This window comes from Pseudopodoces humilis, chromosome 20 (genome assembly GCF_049639895.1).
Source record: "Pseudopodoces humilis isolate 2021_Gansu_Grassland_sample_001 chromosome 20, ASM4963989v1, whole genome shotgun sequence".
Taxonomy (NCBI): Eukaryota; Metazoa; Chordata; class Aves; order Passeriformes; family Paridae; genus Pseudopodoces; species Pseudopodoces humilis.
Window position 1 is genome coordinate 1,458,677 of NC_142219.1, and position 25,094 is coordinate 1,483,770.

General features: G+C 42.4%; 1 protein-coding gene across 1 annotated transcript in view; it reads right to left on the bottom strand.

Annotated features, from left to right (window-relative positions):
* TMEM132B (transmembrane protein 132B) overlaps positions 1 to 25,094 on the bottom strand; it is a 209,846-nt gene that overhangs the window by 52,073 nt on the left and 132,679 nt on the right. Inside the window, exon 4 of the mRNA XM_088065185.1 lies at positions 13,069 to 13,255. Coding sequence (XP_087921311.1) covers positions 13,069 to 13,255 — 187 coding nt within the window. The remainder of the gene's footprint in view (positions 1 to 13,068; positions 13,256 to 25,094) is intronic.

The following is a 25,094-nucleotide window of genomic DNA, read 5'->3' on the forward strand; positions in this document are numbered from 1 at the left end:
GAGGAATTCACAGCAGGAAAACATTCAAGAAACTCTTCCCTTTGTACTATTAGCCACGTGTTTTGGAAAGTTTTTGCACCAAGATCTCCCCTGGCCACATAAACACAGAACCCTGAGTCCACCTTGGCACGTCCTTGTCCTGCAATCAAGCTTTCACTCTTCCAAAGAGAAGGAAATGACCTGGGAGCTTGGGTAGCACATTCATGTCCCTGGATTCCCTCCTGTGGAGAAGAAGCTGATAAAAAAGTGGCACTTTGTGCTTCAGGAGAGGTTCTGCAGCCTGGCCAGAGCCGAGAGCAGGAGCTGCACCTGACACCTGGCACTGCACCACGGCTGAACCTGCAAAATGAAACTCACTGCACAACAAGTGAGCTTTGGGCACAGAAATGATTTGTCATGCTCAGCACTCCGTGCTAAATCACATTTATACCCTCTAATTCTCAATTCTAATCCTCTTTGGGACTGGCTTAATTGTTCTGTTTTTAAGAGCTGGGGGTCAGGTACAGCCACTGAGTGCTGAGTGAAAACTGCACAGTCTGTGCCTGGCTGATTCTGCTGCTTATCAGGGAAGGGAGATGGACAAAGAAGGGAGGCAGCTGGAAATGGCAAGAGATGCTTTCAAAGAAAGTGCTTTGAAGCATTGTTGGTTCATTGTTGTTTCCATCCACCTGGTTTTTCCCCTGGCATATGAGGCCTGATGATTGCTGTCACTGCCTGGGAGGTTGGACTTGGCATTCCCACACTGCTTTGTAGGGTTCCAGAGCACATCAGACCTTGAACCAGAGCTGGCTCTTGCCTATCTAAATACCCCATAAATGACAGAAGAATCTGGTCTATCCTCAGGGGTCAAGTGCCATGTCCAAAATAAATCCCACTTGCACAGTACAGCCCAGTATTTGCAATAATGCCAAATCCCGTGGCAGTGCAAGCTCAGGGCAAGGCAAGTTCAGGCAAAGGGTGTCCCACAAACCTCCTTACACCAGGGATTTGAAGGGACATAAATGTGATTTACCTGCAAGCTTAACAGCCAGCAGTTGTGCTGAAATGGGTCACTGCTCATACTGAATTCAGTTCACTTTGGGGGTTGATTTTAGAAACAGCTGGCTGTGATTTATGCTATAGGGAATGCAGCAGAATTCCACTGACATCAGCACAACACCTTTGCATTTCACTGGGAACCTGAACCTCTTTTCCATATGTGAATACAGGATGTTCCTCCTCTTTCACATCAGTGTTTGAAGCTGTGCTTTACACAGCTCTGCTCCGGAAAAAGATTTGGGTTTTATGTCACCTCTTGTTTGTAAATGAATTTTTAAAAGGAGGAAAATCTTCAGTGGATGCTATGAGAAATCCCTGACTTCAATGGGAACTCCACCATCCTGTACTAAGGAAACAGTTTATGAACCCAATTCCCTTAATTCATGCACTCCCTAACTTTTCAGCATTGTTCCCATTAACTTGCACACCATGTAGCCTTAATGATTTTAGGTTACATTTATACTACATGCTTCTATTTATAAATGGTTTATAAGAGAGGCTAATCAATATTTAATAGACATTTTAAGCGTGCAGCAGACACGAGCAGCATGTGTTAGAGAAGGTCAGAGGCACATCAACAGCAGGGCTAGAAACACCTATGAGCTCTGACTTGCAAATAACCCCCTGGGCCAACAGGATTCTGTCACAGTGTTAATAGCAATTATCCAAATAGTAACAGTCCCATTAATAACTGAGTCTTTGTAAAGTATTTTAAATGAAATGCAATTACACAGGGAAGCAGTTCCTGTGTGTGAGGTGACCTATTCCATAGGAGAAATCTGTGGGTTGGGATTTAAATGCCACTCTTCTCCCATAAGCTTGAACTAATACTGTAACATTTCCAGTGTTAACAATTCCAATGCAAACACCATTACAGTGTTATTTTGGGATCTGGGCATTTTATCATACATCCTTGGGGTTAAACTCTGCTTTAAGACACATAAATTCAAGTCTCACAGGAGCCCAGAGCTGCTTGCTGTGCATATCTGTGCATGTAGGAGGACACAACTTAGCCTTTTTATTTACAGAGCCATTAATTAAATTACTGCAATTAAATATCAAATCAAATTGCATTAAGATAATATTAAGCACACAGGAAGTCAGAATCAGAACTTGTATTAGGGTTAATGGGAGCTGTACGTGGATAGTTTTTAATGCACTCTCTATAAGCCAGATCCCAAAGGATGCAGCTGACATACACAAAACCAACACTTTATGCAAATATTCTTTCACAATGTCCTAGTTTTTGCACCATTCCCAATTGTTTGTGTGGGTTTCCTGCTATTTTCCTCTTCAGACCAGTCACCTGAAGTGGGATGGAAGAGCTTTATAAATGACATTTTCTGATCAACTCAGATCACCTGAGAACCACAAAATTCCCAACTCGCAATTAGTCCACAGGGCACAAACCTCACTAACAAATCCACCTGAAATTATGATGCTGCTCCTTTATTTTCAGTCTCTTTTCTAATTAACTGTAACAGTAATAGAGATTTCTGAAAAAAATAATAAAGAAAATAGAAGTCAAGGGACTCTAAATCCCTGTTTTCTACGTTGTCACACCCACAGAAGTGAGCAGCAGCTCCAGGCAGCAGCCACATTCCCCAGGCAGGGAAATCTCTCTCTGCAGAGGTCCTGCCCTGCCTGGAAAACTCAGGGAATCCTCCCCAAAATGTTGTTTTTTTGCCACAGCAATGAAGTGGGAGGACATTGCAGCAAACTGACACTGAGTACAACCACAGCCCTCCTCAAGGATCCAAACTTGCTGCTGGAAAATCATCACTTATACAGAAAATGTTCCTGCAGCAGGCTCCTTGTAGATTCTTGCTGTATTCTGAACTTAATGGTTTTCTTGAGGGTTTTACAGCAGAACTAAAATAATAATAACAATTAAAAAAATGATGTTTGCTTATGCACTGATCAAACTAGCACAGAACCCTGTGTGCCTGTATTTTCAACTGGAGAAAAAAAACTGAGAAGATTCAATATTTATGTAATGTTTTATGGAAGTTCAATAGAAAAATCCAATATAATTTCCCAATTAAAATCACCTGCTAGTTGACTTACATCCATTACTATTATCTCAAGCCACTGTATACTGAACCTATTCACACAATAGTGTTATGTGAACATGCACAGGTTAAAAATTAGTAATTACTGTCTAGACAATTCACTGTTAGCTATAGTTGACTGAATATAATGAATAATTTATTTGATTAATTTTGTATTCCTTTTCCTCTTTGTGAATTGATCATGACCATGGAAAACCTGAAAATGTACTCATTTATCAGAGTTATTTGCTGTGAATAATTCTTAGCCTGAACATTTTTCCACAAAACAAACTATTCTTACTTGTGGACTGAAATTCACATTTTGGGATAGAAATTATGAAGACCACTGGGATTGTTGTTCCTTTTTGCTTAAGCAGGTCATCGTGGAAATATCAGCAGTGCTAAAGTGCTTTGACAGAACCCAAACAGTTTGATGCTCATTTTGCTGTATAAGTTACATAATTAAGAAAACTTATGCAACTGATAAGCAATAGCTAATACTTAATTTTAAACTACAGATGAAGTGGGAAGTCTATCATCTTTAATTTGGGTTGAAAAGCCCACAAGGAAAGGGGAAAATAAGAAATAGCTGAGCTGGGAAGGCTGGAGGAAGGGCTGGCAGTGTCACGGGGCCATCACACCTCACAGGGCTGGAGGGTTGCTTTGAACAGAAATTGCTGGGCCCTAGAAACCAGATAATGTTCCAGGGTAAATATTTGATTTGAGCTGGCAATCTAGAGGCAAGAGACTCAACAGCCATCACAGCTCCCTGTTCTGACATGGAATTTAATAGCGTGCTTTTCCCTTTGAAATTTGCTCTTCATTAGGTGAGCTTGGAAATGGAGGCTGAAACAATGAGGGGCTTTGACTCTGCAGCAGATCAAATGCATTTCGACATCCACACACTCAGGAATAAATGACACACTAATGAGACACAGAGATCAAATGCTCTGTTTGCTACTCAAATCTGCAGCAATATGAGGTACATCAAGGTTGTTAACCCATGCCTGGCACTCTGGGATGCTGCAGGGTCCAAATGGCCCCACGTTTTCTTTCTATCAGGCTGAATTCTCACGGCTCCTCCTCTTTTACAGGGCCAAGCCAACACTATAGGAATTATCAGCTCCTGGCCACAAGGAAACAAGAGGAGGAGGAAGGGTAAGTGAAGGAACGGGGATGAATGATGAATTTGATTTTGGGGTTGTACTTTCTACCTTTTTCCCTCCACTCTTTACAACAACCTTACAGGGACACAGCACGAGCAGCAGCAGCAGCCCCTGGCTGTGATCAGTGTGTCAGGACAAGGAATTGAGGAGAACAGGAATTGAGGAGGGCAGGAATTGAGGAGGGCAGGAATTGAGGAGGGCAGGAATTGAGGAGGGCAGGAACTCAAGAGGGCAGATTTGGGTTCTTTCCTAAGCACCAGCACAGCAGCCTCACCACCACTGCTCTCATGGCCCTGAGGTTTTGGGCAGTGATATTCCCAGCTGTGGAAAGCAGCTGGAATGATGAGAGTTGTTGCCATTCCAATGCATTTACCAGCCCAGAATTCCAAGATCCCAGAGATGATGCAAAACTCTTTTAGCTTCTCCCTGTCATTGTTCCCACATTTGTGGGATGCCAAAATTTCACCCCTCAAAACTCTCTGGATCTGTTTCTTCCCCTCCAACCACAGCAGTGGCTGCATTTATTCCCTCTGGAACAGCTGGAATTTGCAATGCCTGCTCTCCCTGCCCTCCCCAGCGCTGCTGCCTCTCTCCCACCCCACGAGTGAGTGATCTCCTCTGCCTCAGATGGATTTTGAAAGATTCACCAAAAAAGTGCCAATCAGCACAAATTGCAGCTTGGCCACAGCCCCACAGGCAGATCTGGGAAGTGCTAACTCCCAAACTCCAGAACTGAGCAATGCAGAATATCCCAAAGCTGTCCCAAAGCTCTGGGTTGGAGTGTCCTGATCATTTAATAAAGCTGCAGCTTAGCATTTTCACTAAAGCTGAGGCACCTTTGCAAGAAATTTCTTCACCCACAATAGCTGTCTATAGCTGTGTTACAACTTCCAAAGCCCTTAGATTGCTGCTCTGCTCCATCTTTATGCTGCTATTTCAATTTAATTAAAAAAATAGAAACTACATGAAAAGTAATTCCTAAGCCTAACTATATTGGGGCCATGTAAATCAGACATAACTACACTGAGGTCAGTGGCAGCTTGGAGCAGGAGCTGTGCAGAACACAAATGACTGTTTAAAAAGGAAAGCTTTCATTGCAGCATGTACATAAAAAATATTGTATTACATATACACATATACACACAATACAAAGTTAATTTATGTAGAAAGGACTCGTTTTGCTGTACATAATAAATGCAGACTGACTACCAAATATTCCTAATAATGCTTCCTCTCCAGCTAGCAGAACAGCTCAAAAACAAACATCATTTTGTTCATGTGTGTCCATTATATTCATGTGCTGATTTAATTAACAGTAATTTCAGTATCTTGGAGATTTCTTCTCCGTTTTACAAATGATGCCCTTTTGATGAGGGCTTTACAGGCCGGTCAGCTGTGGACCGAGACTAGAATGCTAATTGGCAATAAAACCAGAGCGAGCACGCTGCACAAACTTACAGATGAACCAAATTATTGGGTAAGTGTTAAGGAACACCAAGGGTTTTGTAGGCAGACAAAGTAAAAGCTTTGTACTTTTTCCTCAGTGTGGGTCCTGGTAATGCTGTGCACTGCTCCCAGCCCTTTGGGAGGCTCAGCTCATCCCTGTGGCCATCACCCTGTCAGGAGGGTCACTGTGCCCTCACTCCTGCCCTGCCGGGGCTCCCACCACTCCTCATCCTCTGGCAGGAAATCCCTCCCTCAGAAAATCTCAACTCCCATCAGAAAATCTGTCATAAAAAGAAGCAAACTTAAGGGAGCAGAGGTATCCCCAGCTCAGCAGAAGACACCTCTTAGCATTTCCCTCTGCACATTTATTATTGGAAACACTTACTTCTAACAAGAATTTAGTGCCTGTGCACCCTGGAGAGGATTTTCTAGGAATAGTAACTGTCCACATGGCTCAGAGAAACCTGAGATCATTCTGGCTGCAGGAGTGGCTGCATGTCCTCCTACCCCTGATAAATGTTACCTCTTCCAAACCCAGCTTTATTTAGAACCCCCTGCCCAAAGCTGCTCCAGATACTCCTCAGTGGGTTCCGAACCACAGCTCGTTATCCAAACCAGGCCTGTGTGGTGCAGAACTGAGGCACCATGGGTGTGATCTCTCTGCAGAGCCCTGCACACACAGTAAGGCAGGGCAGGAAGAGCAGAGTCTGTGCCAAAGGGGTTAATCCCAGGAGCAGCCACAGCTTTGGGTCAAGCTGGGGGACAGGAGCGAGGGGTGCCACCAGCAGGAGGGGCAACAGAAATCCCCCTTGTCTGGCCCCAGTGTTGCTTGCTCATAAATGAGCTCCAAAACTGCATTTTACAGTAAGGACAAAGAGGAACAGCAAGGCCAGACTTAGGACAGCCTGGCCACACTTAGGCCACACTTAGGCCACACTTAGGCCATCATTTGTATGTTTGCACAGGGCTCCCGTGGCACAGACAATCCTGCCCCATTCCTGTGTGGAAAATGCTCTAAGGACAAACATGGGGTAGGAAAAGCCAGGCTGCAATGCTGGAAGCGCCTTCATCCACAGGACAATCACTTGCATTCATCCAAACTGCAAACAACTGACAATATGTGAGAAAATCACTGTAATTTGGGGAGATTCAGAGTGACTTCCAAGAGGTGGAATAGTGGGAAATGCTGCCTGGAGGACTCGATCCTAAAGGATCTGGAGCATTTGGCACCAGCCTGCTCTCCATGTTCATTAATAATTTGGACTCTGATTGTAACGAGTATCAGCAAGTGTTATCAAATTTCATGAAAGCAAATTATTGGTTCCCAGTGGAATAACATGGTGCTTTACTCAAGCAGGCATAAAACACGAGGATGAAAACCTCATATAATCTCCAGCTATTGTCATTCAATGTTTATCATCCAACACAGTAGAATACAATTCTTATCTTTGATGGATGTGGCACACAATAGCTGTTTTCTTGAGTGCATCATAAATATTAATAGTATTCACAGAGCTTCTTAAAATTTGTCATGTCACATTGCTTTCATGGAAACATTCAAAATCCCATTATTTTTGTCCCACCAATAGCAAATTTCCCTTTCGTTTCTTTCTTTTTCACTCTTGAAATTAAATGGTAGAGGATGTTTAACTGAGCAGAGGAAAAAAAGGGATAATGGTTCACATTGAGCCATTCCAAAAACCTACTTCAGATGCCCAGAATTAGACTGAAAGAGGAAAAAATGTGATATCCTTTGGAAAACACAGTCCAGTTAAAAATGAAACACTTGATGAAATTGAAAAGATTTGTCTGGAATTTCATTTTTGGAAGAACACTGAGGAATAATGCTGACATTACCAAAATGTTCCTAGTCTGCCATATTCAGAATGGGACATTTTCACTTCAGGAAGAAAAAGTGCTTTTTTTTCCTCCCAAAACAGAATATTTGTACACGATTGTGAATATCCTGGGCTGCATCCAGAGCAGTGTGGGCAGCAGGTGAAGGGAGACAGAGATAATTCTGCCCCTCTGCTCTCCTGAGATCCCTGGAGCTGCTCCAGGGCTGGAGCCCCTCTGCCATGGAGCCAGGCTGGGAATGTTCCCCTGGACAGGAGAAGCTCCAGGGAGAGCTCAGAGGGCTCAAGGGGCTCCAGGAGAGCTGGAGAGGGACAAGGGATGGAGGGACAGGACACAGGGAATGGCTGCCAGTGCCAGAGGGCAGGGCTGGATGGGATTTTGGGCAGGAATTGTACCCTGGCAGGGTGGGCAGGGGCTGGGATGGAATTCCCAGAGCAGCTGGGGCTGCCCCTGGATCCCTGGCAGTGCCCAAGGCCAGGCTGGACATTGGGGCTGGAGCACCTGGGACAGGGGAAGGTCCCTGCCATGGCTGAGGTGGCACTGGGGGGGCTTTAGGGTCCCTTCCAGCCCAAACCATTCTCCAATTCTGTCATTTAATCAAGTTGAATCAGACACCTCAGTTCTACAAATAAATGAGTTTAGCTGCTGTTAAACAGCTTTGATCACTAAAGCAGCATTTCAGGGTGTGTGTGATCACAATGCAAACTGAAATCCCCCAAAGCCCATGTGGGCATTCCTCACATCTGCTCCCACACATCTCTCTCCCAGAGTGCTTCAGTCAAAGCCTTCCCCTGATCAAACTTAATAAAACCTTCAGTGCTTTGTGTTTTGGTTGATGTGTTTCAAGAAATCTCTTAAAATTTCATCTTTCTCCATAAAATTCACCCTGTGGTTTTCAGAGCAGCCTGACAAAACAAAACCATTTCATTCTCTATGACAATTAATTTGGAGATGGTAATAATTGCACGAGATCCTATCTCTGCTACAGGGACATAAAACACTCACTATGGGCATGGGAAATAAAGTAATACAAAAGAAGAATCTATTTTTTCCTATTCTGTACTCTCTCCACAGTAGTTAATTTGGTCTGAGTATAAAATCGATCCTGCCAGTGTGGGATTTTAGGAAAGCTCGAGGCTTCAATCCCACTGCCATTAATCAGTGTTAAAATTCACACCAAGATCCGTGATCTGGGAGCCACAGATTCCAGTTTTATTTAAAAACAATGTTGATAATCCCTATAATATTTCTGGGATGAAGATCTACTCTAGATTGAATTTGCATTTAAATATTTTTTTCTAGGAAATGTTGGGAAGGACAAAATCCCATTCTGGGCAGGTTCCTTTGCATGCAAAGTACAACAGAAAGGCACTGTTAAAAAGGAACTGCAAAGCCAAAGGTCAGAGTGACTCAAGTAAGAAATATGCATTAAGTGCAATGGATAAACACATAGGGGACGATTTTGCACATAAATGAATTTAACCAACTTCTGAAAAATATGTAAATCATCTGGGTTTGCTGGAAATGACTGTTCCTATCCTGGTTTTTATATTCCAGAATTAAGTGGGTTTGGTTTTTATGCCCAACACCAGAGCAAGCAAAGGAAAAGCTGGTACAGCCTGTCATTTTCCCTTTTAGTTTAAGGTGCAGGTAAGCTGCTTTCTAAGTCTGGCTCAGCTTCCACCTTGGGCTGAGTGTGCTCCTTTAATTGGTGTCTGAATATAAATTCCATTAGCAAACCATGATTTCTGTAGGAAAAATAAATTCTTTCAAGTTTTTTTTTCTTGAACAAATCAGCCAAGTGTTGCTCTCAGCAATCCCATTTCAGCCTGAGTTACAGAAATGGGCACATTTAAGGACAATTTTTCTGGGTGTTCTTGTCTGGCATCAACCAGAAATGCGATTATCCAACCTCCTATTTAAGTGATTCACAACGTCAGGAAACCATTACTCAACCAATAGCTCCCAGTTTTGGGGGAGGAAACAAAATTCCTGAAGATACAGTTCAAATACTTGTAGGAAATAGAGAAATGTTTGGGGCTGAGGGGCACAGAGTCCTGGGGAAATGTTGATTGTTGCATTTGGAAAAAGCTTTGGAATAATGACAGTCTGGGGCTCACAATTCCCTTCCTACACCAGAGAGGATTTGCAGCATGGACATCTAAAAGAGCAGCACTGCCAGTCACAGACCAAGCCATCGTTTTCCCAGAAAAAAAGACAACACCAGGTATTTTTCTATGATTAAATCTATTGTTCCTCAAGCCTTCAGCCTCAGCTGGAGCCTTCTTATAAAAACCAGTTAAAATACATCTCTTCAATGTCTTGTTCTTTACTTTAACTAAGTTCCTGGTTGCCTGGAAACTCTGTAAAAGACCTGGATTTTAATTTTTTTCTCTTTTTCTTTATATTTTTGCCAAGTGTTGGTTAGATAACAGATTAATCAAATCACAGTTGTTTGTGACAGAAACCTGGATGACAGACTCAAAGCTGGGGAAGTGTTTGTTTTTTGCATCCCAGGAGTGTCAGACTCCACTGACGACCTTGCTACCAGCAACTCTCCACAACTATGGAAACTGCAGATGATGCCTGCCTAGATCAAGAGCAGTAACTGAGAATTACAGAATTATATCATCACTGGACAGAACAGATTTATCTGTGCTATCAGTTTCTGTAATTAGCAGGACATCCACTTCCACTTTGCAAGATTATTATATCACATTTTTATATTAAGACAAATCAAGCTGTCTAGCTCAGATCCAACTTTAGAATGTTCTGCTGGACCTTCTGGATGCCTAAAACACACCTTCTGCTGCATCAGACATCAACCAGATTCACAACTCCCATCCTATTTCAGTGCCATAAGCCTTATTTTAAAATAATCACCTGCTGTGTTTAAAGTCAGCAATGGTAACAGCAGAAGAAGAAAATCAGATTTTCCCCCTGATATTCAGTAGCAGAACAAACAGAGGAAGCAAGAAGAGCTCTGGCTGTGCTTTCCTCAGCTTGGTCTGTTATTGTGCTGTGTTTGATGGGAATGGATCACCTTTGCTTTGGGGGACAGGAGTTCCACGTGCTCACTGGGACAGCAGATGCTGGGAGAATCAATCAGCAGAGATGTTCACCACCGACAGGAGGAGGAGAGAAGCTCCCAGGGGCAAAGGGGCTGATGTCTGCACCTGACAGTGGATCCTGGAATGTTAAATGGAGCAGGTCCCACATTTGTGCCCCACAGGAGGATGGTGCAGCCAGAAACCTGCGGGGATCTCCAAACCTCCCTCCTCAGCAGCTCCCAGAGCCATTTCTAGAGATAAAATCTCTCAACAACTTTTTATCTCAAGAGGTAATGACAAAAAACTTAGATAAAACTAAATATTCTTTCCACTCTCCTCCAAAGAAACCTCCAGGAGTTAAATATTCCAGTTTCTAAGGAATCCTCCCAAACCTGCTTTTTTACCTGAATTAATTCAGCCTAAACAAAACAAGAGTTTAGGTGACAAAACAGCATTTACAGCCTTCAAAGCCACTCATCCCTGCTGCCACTTGTTCCTAAAGGTATAAATTCTACCTCTTTTCTAACCAAAATAGCTTTTAGAGATAGTAAGTAAGAGCATTGTAAGATTAAGTGTTTTGGAAAGTACCTTTAAGAATATAAAAGGGGACTTAGAAGTCATGCAGAAAACAGGTAAAACTAAGTAAGTGTGACTTCATTTAATTTTCTATTCTCATCAAGCTTAGTTTATTCAGGTCTGATTAATTAATGTCTGCAAAGAGTTCTGAAAATATAAAACACTACATAAATACTAAATAATAATAGAGTACTTTAGGAAAAGCTCATTTGTTAATTTGCACGGAGTTTTAGGAATTAGCATTTATTTATTTCCCCTGTGCAAGCAGGCCCATTCAAATCCTTTTTTAGTAGAAAATACTTTGGCAGCTACAGGACGATGGATTTCATGTATTTTATGTGTTTCAGGTCACAGAAAATTGCTGAGACTGGATGTTTTAATTACTGGAAGCTCAAGGAGCTGGGGAGAACTGTGAGGTGGTGCAGAAAGCAGGTTCTCCTTCAAAATGAAATTTTGTTTTACTTTCTCTCATTATTGCAAAAGCTTTATTTATTTACATATGTGGAATTCACTGAATATGTCCATAAATACAACTGAGATTTATTATAGGAGGATCATTCAAATTGAAATGAATTATTTGAGAATTAAAGTTCATTTTAATTTGGAGGATTTTCCAGCTAATTTCTCCACCTTTCTTTCATCTCCTACATTCTTCAAAAAAGAAAAAAAAATGGGAATAGAAGAAAATTCTCTATTGACTTTTCTGTAATTTCTTCCCTATCACTGGGCTGCCAAGTGTAGCCTGTGGCAGTGGGAAATGGAAATTAAAATTATTTGGGGGCCTTGTTTCCATTACAAGCATCTTTCCTTGCTTCTGGTCATGCCAGTGGTCATGCAGAGGAAAACACCAATATTTTGCTGTTTATATATTGTAATAGAAAGAAAATCAGCACACATCGACTCAGAAAGGAAGGGCAAATGTTCATGAGGAAGCAAGTGGAAAAGGGTGGGTGCTTCTGAGGGAAGTGCTGTAACATCCAGACTCTCTGGCTGTTTCTCTGGTTTTACACCTGAATTTCCCCACTGAAATCCTTGTTCATGTGTAAAGCTCTGGGACTAAAAAGCCCACCAGGCCCAAACACAAGTCAAAGGTCCCTTCTAGAAAAGGTGCCTCTGATTTTACCAGGAGATATTTGCATTTCTTAAATAAATCATCAGCTTCAAGTTTTCTGCACACGTCCACCTTCAACCTGCAGGACACCTCCATCTTCAGGAAGTATTTTATCCTTTCTGTGTAACTCAAACCAAGCCTTTTATTAAATTGATACTTTGCAGCTCACTGGACTATTTGGCTCTTTTGGGGAAAATGAGCAGCAAACAGTCCAGTTGTTTGGTTTAGCAATGAACTTTCCCACACATGCAATGCTAATTTATTTCAATGTCCCCACTAATGCCAACATTTACCCTCAGAGCTGTGGCAGTCCCATTCCCACAGCAGAAGACAACGGCTCCAGAGGAGCAATTTCCATGAACCAGGCCAATAACCCACAAACGGGAAAGGATTTTCACAAAAGACCCAAATGGTTTCCAAGGAGCCATTATGGAACATCAGGTAAATAAAATATTATTGAAATGTATTTTTTGCATTTAAATCACTTGCAGCAGGTGCATAGGAAGCAGCTCATAATAAAAAGGCTCCCATTCCCTGGAATACTAACGAGCATCAGCAGAAACATCCAGGAAAAAGGAGCAGCAGGTTCTTACCATGGCAAGGGGAACGATTCCTACAAAAACACTCAGGAAAAAGGAGCAGCAGGTTCTTACCATGGCAAGGGGAATGATTCCTACAAAAACACTCAGGAAAAAGGAGCAGCAGGTTCTTACCATGGCAAGGGGAATGATTCCTACAAAAACACTCAGGAAAAGGGAGCAGCAGGTTCTTACCATGGCAAGGGGAACAATTCCCACGAACATCGTTTGGCTGACGAAGATCTCGGACACCACGAGCTCGCTGACGGAGTCGTCCCGTGGATATTCCACCTGCCAGGTGATCTGCTGGGCCCCTGCCACGCTGCTGGCGTTGTCGATCTCAAAATCCATCTGCAGGATCTCGTAGGAGGTCATGTTTGCTCTGGAAAACAAGGCAGAATTCCCCACAACATCACTGGGATGTTGGTAACAAAATGGATTTTCATTCCTCTTCCCTCCTCACCAGTAGATTAAATTTAACGTGCAGACTTGAGACTCTGAGGGAAACCTAAATAAAACTGCACATGGGCAACTGCAGAACTTTCTAAGTAAGATGAAACTGTATCTTTTAGTTTCCTGAAATGGAGGCATTTTTCCCATTAAACTCAGGCATTCATTCTCCATAATCACAATGAACTTACAGAATAAGCCACAAACCCTTGGAAAAGCATTGCACAGATGTCGCTAAATTATTTAATATACCATTATTATAATTTTGATGCTGCAAAACAAGAGAATACTTGGCCATTCCTCATGTTCTACCAGAAATGAGCTCTTGTGGAGGGAAAAAAAGTCTTTCAAACCCAAACTGGTCTTTATCTCAGTGAAAAAATGGATTTGCAGAAATTATACATGACAATAAATGAGGGGTAGATTATCCCTATTTTCAATTCATGACAACATTCTCCTCGTCAGTGGTGCAGACTTGTAATTATATGGCAATCATATATTTCTCATCTGGAAATAAAAGTTTAAAAGTAAAGAAATGGATATAAATGCACAGCATTGAGAACTGAATTTAAGAATTACTTCTGCTTCCTTTCTCAACAACAGCTCTTATCCCTTTCCTCAGGTCCAAAGCTATGCAAATATTAATAATTAATCCTCAGGTTAGAAAAACAAATCGTGTTTTTGTGTTAAGCGAAGCAAACAGACACCAAGATTTAACCAAGTACACTTGGCGTATCCACAGCAAGGATCTGTTTAGAAAACAGACCTTTGCTCATCCAAACTTCCCCAAAAACTGACTTGTTTTACAAATCACACAAAGTTTACACACAAATATTTACAAAGAATTCAAGTTCCTGCCCCAGACTCCCAGACAGACCCTGCAGGGTGGAGACCTGATGGAGGTCACAGGCACAGAGAGGGGATGGAAAGGCTCTGACTGCAGAGCCAGCTCTTCTTCTCTTGGAGAAACACCTGATTTTATCAATACTCATTAAATTTTGGGGTAACATCTGAATTTGCTGTACATCAGGCCAATGGTACATTCATTATCTGTGTGTCCTTCCCCAAAGCAGCCATTCCAAGAGCTGTGCTCACAGGAAGTTTTAGCTGCTGCTGCAGACAACAGGGACTTAAAACATCTTCCCAAATGCACAGAGGCAGAATCTGGGTTTGCCATATGGTTTTGAAGGAGAATTGTAAAGGGAAAAAAAAAAATCTGAGCAGGAATTATTGATTTTTGTGTTTTCTTTCTAACAAACAACCTAAACATATGCTTCAATGCCTGGAGGATAAATATTTTCCATGCTGACAGAAGATGATATCCACCTCCAGGCAAAACTAGAAGCTATTAAGGCATTTTTTGTGTGGCCAACCAGACAACCAGCAAAAACCTCTTAAGATAAATTTTATTACATAATAATAGGGATGTAATTAAACCATTTCTGTTAAAAACATAAACTCAGCTTCATAGTTTTCTGTGTATCACCTCCAGCTGTTCTATCTAAATTGCATAAAATTAATTTGCTCACAACACAGAACTAAAATTTAGATATGAGCTTTACAATAACTATGGATTTAGATATTTGGCCTATCAAGGTATGTTTAGGTCTGCAATTTCACTTCATTCTGTTCAGGCCAATAGTTTTTACTCACAAAGATAGCCAGGAGTGGTTTCAAACTGAGAACAAATCCACCAGTGGAGGATTTGGGTACAGAGACACCAGTTAAATAATAGGTCAGGTTAGTCTGCAGTGACAAATCCATTCCATGGTCCCAGTGACAGGCACTTCTTTGAGTTCAGAGTTGAATTATTGCTCTCCTGTTTTTCTTTTTACATATCCAGAAAGAAAGCACAATACTGGGTTAATATTTTATACATAAAGCTCCCTCAGATGCACCGACATTAACAGGGGAATTAAAATGAAGCTGTTCTCCCAGTCTCCATCCTGCTTCCTAAGAGAATCCTTATCACCACTTGGAAAAACAACACCAAATTTGGTTTGTCAAAGGTTTTCTGCTCTGTCTCAATAGCCAATTATGTATTATGACACATTAATATTGATTAAAGAAGGCTCCACTTCTCTCCTGGGCCTCTGCTGAAAGAGATGGCCTTGAACCATCTTTCACCTCCAAAGCTCCCCCTGAGTGCACAGCTTTAGCAAACCAGGATTCAGCTTTCTGCACTCTTATTCCCCAGCAGGTGAATGAATTTAATATAAAATCATGGTCTTCTTTTGTCCTCTTCAGAGATTCAGCCTTGGAGCAATGCCAGGTGCTGTGGTATCTGGGACACCGAGTACCCCACGGATGAATCCACCCTCTTTGTTCTGAGCTTCTTCCCAAGTTACAACTCTAACAAACTCATGATAAAACCTGAAAAGTGGATTTCTTTCATGTTCAGACTAGTGCTCACCTACTGCCTGCTGCATCTCTTATCCTACAGAGGTTTCCTGGTAGAAAGGCTGGTATTACATTCATAATTCCTGCAATTTATTAACCATCCTCTGTAATACCATGTGGGAGACCACTGCCTTTTTCTGCTGAAATTGATGGAGGTTGCTAAAGTAAAACCAGAGATAAATTAAACCATAATCAAGACCTCAAATGTCAGCATTTACTTATGTCAGCTCCATTAGCTGATAAATTCCCATCCCAACACCTGCATTTCAATTTCTCTCCTGCCTGTGCAGCATATCACTGTAACCCTTTTTAAAAGCACTTGTTCCTGCTTTTAAAACCTTCAGCTCTTGGTGTGATTTGGAGCAGAACCTTGCTCTTGGTAGCCACTGTCCATCTGCAGCTGCCTGGAGAAGACAAAATGCCAGCAGTGGCAAAATCCAGAGAAGAGAAGACAAGGACTGTAACTCATGCTGTTATCAGCCATTAAATCCCTCTAAACCAAACTTCATCCTATCAAGATTTTTCAGCTTTTCCTGGAGACTCATTTCATTTTTCTCTTAAATAAGTTTGAACTCTTGGGGAGAGTCTGATGGAATCCAAGGACTATAAATCACTTCTCCCTTCTGTATATTTTCACTCTTTTTAGTTAAATATTTCTATTGTCCAGTGAATTTTTTTCATGGTTTAGGATTTTGCCAAACTCTAGTTTAGAGAAGCAATAAAAAATAAAAAGTCAAAATTACTTTTATAAAAAAAGATTATTTCCTGCAAGCACAAGGAAAAGACCTTATAATTTTAGGCAGCTGGCATGCTTGCTAATAAGTCCATTTCTATGGAAATGAGTTCATAACTATTAATTTTGCCTGCTCCTGATCTATTCTTGATGAGCCTTTCAAATTTAGAAAAGCGCTTCATGATTCTCTCAATTTGGTAATTACTAACTCCCTTTGATGAATCCAGCCCAGTGTTTCAGACATGAGACATTCATTACACATTTTTCTCTCTGGTGAGAGGAGGAAAAAAAGAACCCCATGGGTCTTTTTGGATTTATTTCCTCTCACAAACTCCTGTAAGTAGGTCCTCTTCTTCAAATGGTGATTTATAATCCTATTTGCGTACCTTCACAATCCTGCCTCTGCTGGGGCTGGAAGGACGCCCAAATCCGTGAGATTTCTGCACAATCTCCCATTGTCTGGCCTCATATCTGTCTGATGCATTTCCAGCAGGTCCCAAACAGCCCAGCCAGCCTTTGGCACAGCCCAGCCCTCATCCCACACCCAGCAGGTGGGAGCTGTGATCCCAGCCTGGAGCCGAGTTTGAGCTCAGAATGGCAAATCCATCCCAAAGAAATCCAACCTCAGCTCCAACCAGCTCCAGAATAAAGGAGTTAGCAGGGCAGGAAAGTGTTGCTAAGCCCCAACAGGCACATCCATGTTGTAGGTGGCTACAAGGAGCTGCAGCTCATTTTTACAAAATAAAAGATCACTGTGAGGGTCCAGCGCAGCTCTGATGTGAGAGGTTTTAACCAGCACCACAAAATCACCCAACACTGAAACAACAACAAACTGAATTTGTCTGAGCCTGGCATGGAATTATTGAATTCATGGAATGATACTCAGTGACTGGCACCATGGCAGCAGCAACAGCACAACTGCTTCGTATTTACCTTAAATAAACCAAATGATTGAGTGTTGAGGAAGATCTGCATTGCTAACCAAGCTGAAGGGGCTGCCCTGTGTGTTTGGGGAGACAGTGAGAGGTGCAGGGTGACATTTCAGGGCCATCCCCAGGCTCTGCTGGCTCCCACCCATGGGTCAGCAACAATTGAGTTGATAAAAGTCAGACCCTTCTATCACTGCACTTGGCTATTACAGGAAATCACGAGTTCCATTCACTCATAAAATAATGTTTTCAGTAAACAGCAATTTGGTTATGAGGCCCACAGCAGTGTAAACAATACCCTCAAAAATGGAGCAGATGTGAGGTATTGGAAAATAATAAATGTGGCGTATCGTGTTGCTTGAGAGTCTTTTCCAGGTTGAAAATGGACAATTACAGCAAATTGTAACCAAATTCTATAAGAATTCAGTGACCTTACATTACCAAGGTACATTAGTTTATAAAATACCTCAGTAAAAAAGGTCTCACTCCTTTGATCCCAAGAGGATTAATTTTGTAATGATGGTTTACTGAAGAGCAAACACAAGTGGAGGCTTTTCAAAAACTGATTGGAAATGCTCAAGACCCTAATTTCCTGCAGAAGTCAAATGATGCAGCAGATGGCCAGGACCTGTCAGGGAAAAGATCCAGACTAAAGGTCCTGACCTTCTCCCCCTGTGGAAATGAAGATCCTAGCAGGCTGAGATGAAGGAAATGAAAGCAGATGCCTAGCAGGGGCAGCATGCAGTTTCTGAGTGATGAAGATTTTCATGCTGAGCGCTGCCTTCCTGCCCAGGGAACCTCGGAACGGGAGCCTGGGGCTTCCCACAGCTCCAACATCCCCACCCCTCCTCTCCAAGGTGGAGCACCTGGTGTCACACACCAGCTTTGATTCCATAGAGGATGTCAACACCCAAACCCTTTGCTCCCAGCATGAAGGATTCAGATGAGGCTGTAAGGACACAAAGCTGCTGTCTAACGGAGAATTTGCTTTGTTGTCCATATTCTCCCAAACGTTTTTTGGTGCCTGATCTCGGTTTTCTTTCACTGTCATAAAAATTCACACTCTTCACAGATGTAGAGGCAAAGAAAATGGCTACAGAGGATGAAGCCAAGCTGCCAAATCCAGTAAGAATGTATGGATTGACACAGCATGTTTTAATAACCCAGTAAAAGCCATAAAAACAACAAGAAAATATTTTTGTTCCAAACACGCCATCAAGACCAGGTATTATGATGTTATTTTGCTTAGCCAACATTTTCCCACAACTGAAAACAATAAATCTAGATAATGAGCAAACCTTTTAAGCTCTTCAGCTTCTCCACTGCCAATTCACAACTGTGCTGCTCACTAACAATGTGCAATAACTTCCACTTTATTTGATTTTATCAACATCATCATGACAACCCTGGAGACAACTGAGACAATTGCTTCAATTATTTTTATTTGCTTGCACCCTTGTGACAGTGCACAGAAATGCTTCTGGTAAAAGAGTCCTTAGATACTCTTTAAGTCAACCTTTAACAAAACAACTTTTAGGACTGAACTTGGGATGGGGGTAACTGGTGAGTTCTATTGGTAACATTTGTACCTTTGTCATTACTCTCCCCTTTTGGAACAGCATGCAATCTTTTGGGGCTTAAAAAAGCATTTTGATTGCACTGGAATATTTTTCTGACTACTATTTAGAACTTCTTTATTGCTGTGTTGTGTATTTCTTAAAATAAAGATTCTCTGTCAGGAGGAAGCGTCTTGTTGGGAAACATAACAAACACATCCAAGGCCAGGCTTTAGCTGATGTTGGATGCAAATATAGAGGGAGCTATTGTTGTTTAAAAAATAAGAATGATTTTATGATGAAAGACTTATGCTGAAACCTAGCCAGTTAATAAATATCAACAGCCCAAATGGTGCTTGTAATTTTTCTTTAACTATTGAGAAATTCTTACATTTTTACATGCCATAATCACATGGTCTATTTTCAACGTTGCTGTGAGAGCAGCTAAAATATATTATAAAGCAAAGATGATTTTTTAAATAACCCATGACCAAAAATAATCAATTCAGTGGCACAAGAAGCTCTTTGCAGTGCAGGAACTCACATACAAAGCTCTCTGCAGACTCTCCAAAGGTCTCTAAAAGAGCCAGAGTGCAGCTCAGGGAGCCTGGATGGCCCAAGGGAACTTCAGCCAAGCTTTGTGTAAACAATGCAGCAAACATTTCACCTCAGGGGAGGAACAGGAGCATCCAGAGGCTCCATGAGATAGGAAATATTCCCTGGAAGTCCGTGGTGACACTGGGCTGTCCATATTGCCACCACACAGGCAAACACCTGAGTTTCCTGCAGGTAATGAAGCAAAAAAAGAAAGTCCACTCTTAACGCAGCTCCTCCCCATCCCCACACCAGGAACCAGCTCAGCACAGCTGGAGATGCTTCAATCAGAGCCTTGCTCTTCCCCATTCAGCTGTGAAATGGGAGGCAACAGTTTGATTTACCTGTGCCTCCTCCAGATTGATGGTGAGCCTCAGGAGGAGTCATTCCACATGGCAGCTCCTGGACGTGCAGGGCACGTGAGGCTCTGGAGTTTTGTGTTTATCAGTACCCCCACAGCTCCCTCACCTTCCCAGGCAGAGATGAGACCTGGGGGAAGTGACCTGGAGACACCCTAACACACCTCAGATCACATCTCCAGCAAGATTCCTTGACATTCTAAGCACTTCACTATTTTAATGTGATATTAGCATGAGGTGATCAGACTTCTCCTTCTGCAGCAATCCCATGAGAAAAGAAAAAGCCTGCTCGAGCTAGGAGGAAGTTCCTTGTGATCCAGTTGCTGTTTTGGTTTCAGAATTACAACTGAAGCTGACAGCTGAATCTCCCCGGGGAGAAAAATCAACCAGAGGGGATCTAGAGATGCAAATTCCCCACACACTGAATTCCTGAATGAAAAGAAAAGGGAGCCAAGCTGCAGCCTGTGCCAGGAGCACACCTGAAGTGTGCAGGACACACCAAACAGACAAGTGGGGCTCTCCTGCCCAGTGTTCACAGTCTCTTTCAACACTTTTGAACTTCATCCTTTGCTCAATGGGCACACTGTGTAAACAACACAATGCCAAACAGCAAAGACAAGGGGAAATTAAAAACCAGTCCACAGCTTGCTAAGGCTGCACAGAACTCGTATGTCTGCTGTAGAAGCTGCTGTGATGCCACCTGCATTAAATAATTAAAGAAGAAAATCAAAATAGGGGCATAGTAAGAATTATTTTATTCCTCCTACATTCTCTACAGCTCCAAACAAGTTTAAGTACCTAATGAACTAGACTTGGCTTTCTTGGAATCCAATGTACTCTTAGATGGAGAGGAATGTGCAGGGTGTCCTGTGGCTAATTCACACTTGTGCTAAGAAATAAATGTCCATGGCAAGATGCTCAAAGTGAGGGCAGGGAGCAGGGCAGCCCATTAACATCACCACAAACGGGACCTCCTCCCTCCCCACTCCCCTGCCAGGCACATGGTGTGCACAAAATTGTTTTATTTTAAAGGCTGATAATTATGTTTTACAAAAGAGTTAAGCTCTTCCTCTCGCTGTTGGTACCCAGCGAACAGACAGTAAAAACATGAAAGTGAAACTGGCACGGAAACATCAGTTTCCCATGTTTTAATTAATAAACAAGATTAATTTATCCAGCTGAGCAAACACAGGGTGGCTCAGGGTCTGCATCCAGTGTATGAACAGAAAGAGCCATCTGCAGTAAGTCCCTGTACCTCCACCCTTTGCTAGTTGAGCTTAAAATTCTGCTCTTCACACCAGAACTAAAAGCAAGAGATAAACAAAGAGTTCCAATCTAAGTCACACTATTTTTGTCCAAAAATGAATCCAAATTTTCCTAGTCATGCAAAGGTAACTCCAAATAACAAAATGCAGAGGGGTGGATTTAATATTTCTCCTTTAAAAAATCATTCCACAATTATTTTTTAATGGCAGGAAGGTGAGGTCAGCCCCACAGTCACCCCTGGATGTCTCCAGGTCACCTTTCAAGGGGCAGCCAGGAGCTTGGCACGCTGGAAGACAATGATTTCCCAGCACAGTGACAGCTCAAGGGGAGCTGCTGGGACACTGCTCAAAGCCAAGGTCATACCCTGAGCAAATGAGTGCAGGCACAAGTGAGGATAAGTGAGGTTCATTCATTCAGCCTCTGAAAATGAATAATTCAGAAGGGAAAGGGGAGAGGTGGTGTTCCACCCAGCCTGTCCCACCCAGTGTTTATCCCAAAACGTGATCCCAAAATTTCATTTAAAGGAATTTCCTCAGCAGTGAAGCCTTTAACAAGCTGAGGTGGAGTGGGCTGGGTGTCCAAGTCACACCGAGGACATTTCCATCCCACCTCTTCTCAGGGAGCCTGAGCAATGACCCCATATGGCAAAAATGACCCAAACTCAGCAGTGACAAAATCCCTGCTGTGGTGGATGTGGTGTTATATTGGCTCCCTTGTTACCCCTGGAACAGTCTTGGATTTGCTTTTTCATTTTCCTCCCTACTATCAAAAATTTCACCCAAGCAAAAATACCAGCTGTCACAAAGAACAAAGAGAAGGATAAAAGGATTCCTAGAAAAAGAAGGCAGGCTCCTGTAAGCGCTGCAAATCATGCTAAACTACATCAAATATCCCCAACATCATGGGTTAATGCAAAGCAGAATGTACAAAATCATTCTCCTTCTATTCCTCTCTTTTCTGAATCTCTTCAGGATTTCATAATCTCTTCCCTTCTCCCGCCCCCCTCCCAGCTCCCTTCCTCCCCATACAAGAATGTGCTCAGCCCTGGAAAATTGTTGAGCTGAAATCCTTAGATTTTGTCGAGGCCTGGCATTCTTTGGACAGCTGTATTTACACCCGTGGCTGCTGGGTAGTCATGCTGGAAGCAATTAGCTTTCATGCTTTTTCAATATCGCCTTTCAAAAACTTTGAGATCCCTCATCTCTACCGATTTAGATGTAGAGAAGCACAGAAAAAAAAAAAAAAAAACAAAAATAAAGAAAAACAAAAAAAAGAGAGTTCATCCATATGCTGAGCTCCTTTAGTCTAATTCAAATGCAGCAACTTCAGCTCCCCACCACCTCATGAATGCCACCACAGCCACGTTCCCAGCCCAGCAGGGGAGATGCTCAAAGGCCTTGGAAACCATCACCACAAGGCTCAAAGGCAGCAGCTTCCAGCACTGCTGGGCCCAGGGAAGGTTCAGCAGCCAGCAGCCATCTCTCATGGAGTGGGACAGGCCACCTTTGAGCACGTCTGTGGAGTTTAACAACACTTTTAAGTGTGTCCTTAATGTTTTTCTAAGAGGAAAATCTGTCACTGCTGGACTATTTAAAAAAGAAAAAAAAGAGAAAAATAAAAAGGAATGGAAAGAACAACATAAGAGCGTAGCTAAATGTATACTGATTGCAGTAATTGCATCCATTCCTCCGCTGGAAAGTCTTGTATTGTATTTCTAATATGTGCTGATAAGTGCATTCACAACATGATTAACTGCCTCCAGACAAGAATGGCTATTATGTTTAACAGACTGATTAGCAAGTGACAGAGCTGCAAACTGTACTCCTGGTAAATTGGCTGCTTTTAAATTACAGCAACTTTTTTATGGTTCCATTTTTAAAATGCAGCGGCTTGTTACACATATGCAACGTAAATTCCTAGCTGACAGTAAGGAATAGAGGATACTGAGCTTTTAACTTTTCATCTTCAGATCTCAATTAAAGCATTGCTCATTTTCTTTTTAATTACACCGAAATCTGCACCGTACATGGCTCTCATCAGGCATCATCTCATCTTCAATACTGATCTCTCCAAAGCTGCCCCTAAACACAGGGACAGCGATTTCAGTCCGTCTCCTTCACAAGTTCTGCCTTATTTTCGCTGGTTCTGTAAGCAGACAACTAAGATGGGATTTAGTGTGTTTGTCCCAGGATTGGGTTCATTCCCCATTCTCACAGCTCCAGGCCCTTTTCCCATGGACTCTCACCAGGCCCAGTGCCCTTGGAGCAAGGCAAAGGGAAGAAGTGCAGGGTCTGTCCCTGCTCAGCTCCTGCAGCTGAACCACAAATCTCAAATCCTCCTCGGTTCAGACTGGCCACGGCATGAGGCTCATCCCTGCTACCACCAGGACTGCTCCTGCTTCAAGTGAAACGAGCTCCTCATTAATTCCCTGTATTTTATCCCAACAAAGGGCAGGATTTGGGCACCCAGCTCCTTGCAGTGCTCCTGAAAATCCTGCCATCCAATGCACGGCTCTGCCCTTTTTGATTGCTCTTATTTTTATCTCTGTAATGTATAAGAGCAGCAGCCTTGGTCTGGGCCCCCGTGTATTTCATACAAACACAGCTATAGAGACAGTCATGACCCCAGAGAGTTTGCAGTCCACAAGACAGAGAGAGAAAAGAGATTTAACCATCAGCACCAATTTAAATTCATCCAGAAAGCACAAACCCTTTAAGTACAAATTTATCTAGAGACTTTCAAGCTCAATGACATCATGTACTTCAAACCAACTTATTTATAACATAAAGCTTAGTATAACTTGTAAGGAGATAGAATAAATCAATTTGCTCTATCACAGAACTTCATCAGATACAATACAGATGGCTCTGCTACCATGGTTAAAAATAACCTACACATTTTTAAATCAGCTCAAGGCATTTATCAAACCAGGAAACTGGTGGAGGAGGATGTTGTCTGGCTTGTACACAGCAATGGGAATATCCACCCAGCAGTTTGGGGCTTTTATTAATCTTATCTCAAGTGTTTATAATTTTATTCTGAACTGGGAGAATTCCGTTTCCAAAATCATTTATCTTTGCTAAATACCAGGACAGAGCAACTTGAAGTTGTCTATTGAATGTAGATTAAGAGGGGAGAAAATAATCCAAAGGGCAGCCTGATTGTAGAAGGGGATAGAAAACACTTGAGTAACAAACTCACTCTAAAGCAAACCTGGCTGAGCACCCAGCCCTTCCTGCTGGGTAAAAAAGGGTGCTGGGAATAACCAGACCCTGAGAGGTGATGATACAATAATAATACAATAATGTACAATAACGTACAGTAATAGTACATTAATTGTCAGGGAGATGGCACCACAGAAGTGGCTGTGCAGATCTGGCATCCTCCTGCATGCTCCTCACCAAGTCAGCTTGTGATTCCCAGATATTCTGCACCAGGCAGGGAGACAGAGTGCAAAAACCCCACAGCCCTGCAAATAATGCTGCTGGATGAATGAAATTCATTTGTTTCTCAGCTTTCATCGCTCTTGTTCTCACGTTCCACCCACAGAGGGAAAATTAGGTGTTGGTGTTTGCTCAGGATTTATTTGCTAAAGGGTTCCCTGTGAGGTTTCCCAGGAGCTCTGTGCAGCTCTTCCCACTGGAAGGAAACCAGGATGTCCCCTCTGGAGAGAGGAGCCAGAGATCCCCTGAACAAAGGGCTCAGGATGCCCAAAGAGACAGGATCATTCTCTATGCTGGGAGGCAATTCCAGTACCCCTGCAACCCCTGCAAAACGAGGAGGGAGAGCTCATGCTGTGACCACTTTTTTACTCTTTTTAAACCAGGTATAATAAGCTCCTGGGTCAGCCAGAGCTTTGACATCTGCTGCCTAAGATTTTTCTCCATAATGAGCTCCCTAAAGAAGACCAAAAGCCCTGGTAGCTCAAACAAAG